The sequence below is a fragment of the Salvia miltiorrhiza genome, chromosome 7 (assembly GCF_028751815.1).
Source record: "Salvia miltiorrhiza cultivar Shanhuang (shh) chromosome 7, IMPLAD_Smil_shh, whole genome shotgun sequence".
In the NCBI taxonomy this organism is placed as follows: domain Eukaryota; kingdom Viridiplantae; phylum Streptophyta; class Magnoliopsida; order Lamiales; family Lamiaceae; genus Salvia; species Salvia miltiorrhiza.
In genome coordinates, this window is record NC_080393.1 from 51,753,315 (window position 1) to 51,758,239 (window position 4,925).

At 38.1% G+C, this 4,925-nt stretch overlaps 1 protein-coding gene across 1 annotated transcript; it reads left to right on the forward strand.

Moving 5' to 3' along the window:
* The first annotated feature begins 1,980 nt into the window (after nt 1-1,980).
* Nucleotides 1,981-3,233, forward strand: LOC130994726 (protein LURP-one-related 4-like). Its single transcript, XM_057919791.1, has 3 exons — nt 1,981-2,336; nt 2,444-2,665; nt 2,817-3,233. Exons 1-3 carry the CDS (start codon nt 2,100-2,102, stop codon nt 2,949-2,951), a joined length of 594 nt encoding a protein of 197 aa, XP_057775774.1. The 5' UTR covers nt 1,981-2,099; the 3' UTR covers nt 2,952-3,233.
* Nucleotides 3,234-4,925: the final 1,692 nt, after the last annotated feature.

Below are 4,925 nucleotides of genomic sequence, written 5' to 3' on the forward strand. Positions count from 1 at the left end.
GCCGCCGCTGTAGTCCATGCTCCCGACCACCGCCTGCTTTCCCTCTCATGCTTATAGTTTTTGTCCACGAATACCAGGGCAGGGAGTGGTCATTGTCGTCATCAGTTGGAAGACGTTGTCGCAGCTAGCATTTGAAAGAGGGTGGAGGTCGAGATCTGCAATCTAGGGTTTTGCTGAAAGGGGGGGATGGAGGCGACTGAAATAGCGGGCGGTGGGAGAGGCGATGACGGCTGCAGTCGTCGCTATCGCCGCCGAAAATATCAGAGAGAGAGTCGAGTGGTCGAGGAAGGTGAGGAGGTGGCCGTGGTGGTGGCAGCTGCCGTCGATGGAAAAGAGGGCAGCGCTGCGCGCGCGGGGCTTGAGACGCAGGCAACCCCTGTATTGTGTGTGTATGTTCGCGTTGAGGGAGATTTCTCCATTGAAGGCGTTGTGAGATAGACCGAGCCCCCTCAATTAGATTTCCGGCGTGTTTGTGGTGAACCAGCATGTTTCCGGCGAGTTTGGAGAAGAAGAAGGCGTGGGTCCCACCACAAACGAAAAAAAAATTAAAATAGTTAACAGTGTTAACCGTCCGTTAAGTCGGAGGGCTTAATTGGCGAAAATTAAGTACTTTAGGGGCTTAGTTGACACCCCCTGGTCATAGGGTGTCAGAAGTGATAAGGACCTCTACGTTAGGGCTTATTTGATACTTAACCCTATCATATATCGTGAAATAAAATCAAAAACTTGAAATATCTTTTATTTTAATGGCGATAGAGTACTAGTATTCATTTATTCAATGGAAATTATTCCTATAATAAGTAACTACTTTTAAAAAATGAAAAACGAAACGATCTTCTTCCACGCAGAGGCAAAGTTAGGGTTTTTTCATTATAATAATTTTCTCTCTTGTAATGTCCACGTTCGATAAATCATATTTATATGCACAATAATTGGATTTGGAGCCAGGGGCGGATCCAGGATTTGAGGTTGGGGGCTGAATTTATTGATCTACGACGTCTGAAAATATTTACACGGGGGTTCGGGAGCGGGAGCCCCCGAAGCAAATTTTTTTTAGCATTCCGTACACTTTATTTTCATGCATTTTTTGACAATCACTTAATATAATAGATAATTGTTTGCAATTCAATTAATTCAACATCAAGTAGATTGAAAGCATACAAAAACATACTTTTATGCATTCTTTAAAAAAAATATATTTCATTTTCTAAACAAATAAACTAACTTTCATTGTTAATAATTAGTAATTTTACTTTTAACTTTAGAATGGACTCAAATTCAACATTAAAAATTAAATTAAAAAAAGGATAAAAATAACAAATCAATGTACAATGTGAAATAATTAATATGGATAGTTGGATATACTATAAATAATGTATTATATTTTTTCTTCTATTTCTTATTTATATACATATATAAAATAAAATATATATCTATATAAATAAAAAAACTCAAAAGGGGGCTTCAGCCCCCCCCCCCCCCCCCCCCCCCCCTGTTTTGGTGCCATGACGGCTTCAAACCAAAATTGGTAATGACACATAAAACGTAAAAATCTCTTAAAAATATACATGCAACAGATAAGATCACAGATTAACCAATTTAATACTGAAACAAAAATTTGTCTGCTTACAAATAAATCTACATTATCGTATGACGTACGCGTCATGCACATTATCAACATGTATAATTATATAAAATACGTAATAATTAAACTTTGAAAAAGATTCAGGAAGAAGCGCTTTTGGTCCACCACCATTTATCTTTTTGTTATTGTAATTACAATTAAATCTAATTACTTAGTGCTCGCGCCATCAACTAATTAAAGGAAATTTGTCTGCCTTTTGTGACGCCAAACTCCAATAAAAACAAATAAATTAACATGTCAATGCTTTGGATTAATTAATTAACTATTAATTAAACTGCCCAATTAAACTAATGATTAAAGGAACCTTCATGGCTTTTTGCATCTTCAAACTCGCCTATATATATATACACACACACCACTTCTCTGAGCTCAAAACACACACACAAGCTAAAGGCTCAATTCAGCTTTCTAAATCCACACATTTAAATTTAATTATTCTATTAAAATTGAATCCATGGCGAGAGTTCATCCGAATCCATCGGCAAACACTTGTTCTTCTTCTTCTTCTTCATCAGAGAAGGAGACGTTCACGATCTGGATGAAATCCCTCGTCTGCCATGGAAATGGCTGCACCGTCTTTAATTCCGACGGAGATGTCGTTTTTCGAGTCGATAATTATCAGCAGAGATGCAGCAGCAAGGCCTTTCTGATGGACTCCGCCGGCAACATCCTCTTCTCATTGAACAGAAAGGTAATTTCACCTCGATTTGCAGAACTTAGGGGTCTTAATTGGTTAATTTTGTAGAAATTTTGTGAATGTGTGTATATGCTGAAACTGATGAGTAATTGGATTTGCAGAAATTAGGGCTTTTTGGAGATTGGGAGGGCTTCAAATGGATCGATTCCGTGGTCAGAATGGAGAAACCGTGCTTCCGAGTGAGGCGGAATCACGCGATTTTGAGAAAGGATAACTCGTGCGTAGTTTCTGTGGGATGCGATGAAAACAGCTATACAATCACAGGATTTGAAGGGAAATCGACGCTGAGGATCACAGACTTTTCAGGCCAGATTTTGGCTGAGGTTAGTTAATTAGTCTATTTGCATAAGCATTAATTCATTCATTAATTCTGTGTTTTGCGATGAAAAAGAATATGTCAATAATTAATCAAGCAAAAGGTGATTTAATTTGCAAATGAAGATAATTAACGATTTTTTCGGTGATAATTTTCAGGCTACACAGAAATTGTCAGCAGAAGGAGTTGCTTTGGGAGATGATGTGTTGAGATTAACTGTGGAGGCGCGTGCGGATCAGTCGCTTGTGATGGCGCTTGTGACAGTCTACGGCTTGATTAACAGAAAACTCTAATTAAATTAATTAGATGATGTACATAGGTGAAGAGTGTGATTGGATATAATTAATGATTATATCCATATAGATACACTGTCAAAGTGACAAAGTGTAAAGTCTTAGGTAGAAAATGATAGTTGGGATCCTAAGCTACCTGCATTTTGAGAGTGGGGGAAAGTGAGTTTTGATAGTTAAATACAGTTTTGTCTTTGTACAAGTTACTTTTTCTTCCAAGTAATTTAGAAGCAGAGTTGATGTTAATTGTGTTTATAAATATTGGAACTTTGAGTTTTTACTTAATTTTGATGTTGTATATGAGTTAAAAAATTCATCTTCAACTAATTTTTTATTTAATTTTCGGTGAATTAGTGTAATCGTAATAAATTGAAGTGACAAAATAATATCATCATGACTAATTGAAATAATGTAAATATCCAATTTTATCGTTTGATCTTGAATGAGCCTTATAGACATTTCCGTTATCAAAATTGAAAAACTATACTTCCTCTGTCTAATTAAAGATGACTCGTTTTCTATTTTAAGTCGTCCTATTAAAGATGACTCATTTTCATAGAAGATAATATTTAACTCTTACAAAACTGTGGCCCCTATTTTTATCCAATTTACTCATTCTTCATAATCTTCGTACCGAAAAGAAATGAGTCATGTTTAATGAGACAAAAGGAGTATATGTTAATGGGTTAATTACCTGTAAATCCATAACGTTTACACGGAATTGATTTTTGCTCCTATTTTAAAAAATCCGCCTCTAAATACATAGCCTTTCATTTGTGTCTCGTTTTTTGTCCGGTCATTGATTTTTTCTTACGCCGGCACCGAAAATTACACGGTGGCAGCCGGAATCGACAAGGTGGCAGCCGAAAATTGACACATAAGCGTATTATTGACATGTGGAAAAAAAATTTGAAAAAAAAAACCCACCTTCTTCTTTCCCCTTCCCCCACCCCCAAACCCGAATTCCCCTCCCCCTGCCGCCGCCGCCACCCTCTGTCGCCGGCGCCGCTCCTTGCCGTTGTCGCCACCACTCTCTCAGCCTTCCGCACTATCAAACCTCTCACGCTAGCCAACGCCGCCGAATCCTCCTGCGACGCCTCCGCCAAGCCGGCCTCCACGAATCCAAAGCTTCGAGGCGGCGCCGCAGGCGATGTGTAAGAGGGAGCAGACGAAGCTTCAAAGCTTCGAGAACGTCTGGGCGGATCTGAGCTTCAGATCTATCGTCGTCTTCATGTTTTGTGCGTTGGGGGAGGTGGCAGCTGCGGAGGGTGGGGGAAGGGGAGGGGGCGGCGGCGACGAGGGGAGGGGGGAGGGTGGCGACAGCGGGTAGGAGGGGAGGGGAATCAGGGTTTGAAAGTGGGGAGGTTGGGGAAGATGATGATTTGGAATTTTTTTTCTTTTCAATTTTTTTTCACATGTCAATAATACGCCTATGTGTCAATTTTCGACTGCCACCTTGTCGATTTCGACTGACATCGTGTAATTTTCGGCGCTGGCGTAAGAAAAAATCGGTTACCAGACAAATTTGAGACAAAAACGAAAGGTTCTGTATTTAAAAGTATATTTTTTAAATTAGGAGCAAAAACCAATTCTATGTAAACGTTATGAATTTACAGGCAATTTCCCCTATGTTAATTGACATAAGTAAGTATGCGTCAACAGTTTCTTGAAACTTTTTGGACCAAATGGCAACTTTATAAATTTAAGGATGCGTTATCCTTAATTGTAAATTTATCATAAGAAAATAAAAGATAAAAAAAATATCCATTTATAACTATTAGTTTTTTGCTCATTTTCTGTAAAAGTGAGTTTCACTATTTCTTATTCCTCATTTTCACTCCAATGTGGGATAATTTTATTATGAGATATTAATGTGATAATACTATCCCTGTTTAAAGTGAAAAATATGATTAAGAAATGGTGAAATTAACTTTTACACAAAATGAGAAAAAAAAGAAGAGAATTAGAGGAAGAAAA

What these genes read in the sequence shown, in the direction of transcription:
- LOC130994726 (XM_057919791.1), top strand. Translation starts at nt 2,100, where the DNA reads ATGGCGAGAGTTCATCCGAATCCATCGGCAAACACTTGTTCTTCTTCT. An exon ending in TCTTCTCATTGAACAGAAAG is followed by an intron (nt 2,337 to 2,443) that starts GTAATTTCACCT and finishes TTGGATTTGCAG; the next exon opens with AAATTAGGGCTTTTTGGAGA. An exon ending in CAGGCCAGATTTTGGCTGAG is followed by an intron (nt 2,666 to 2,816) that starts GTTAGTTAATTA and finishes GATAATTTTCAG; the next exon opens with GCTACACAGAAATTGTCAGC.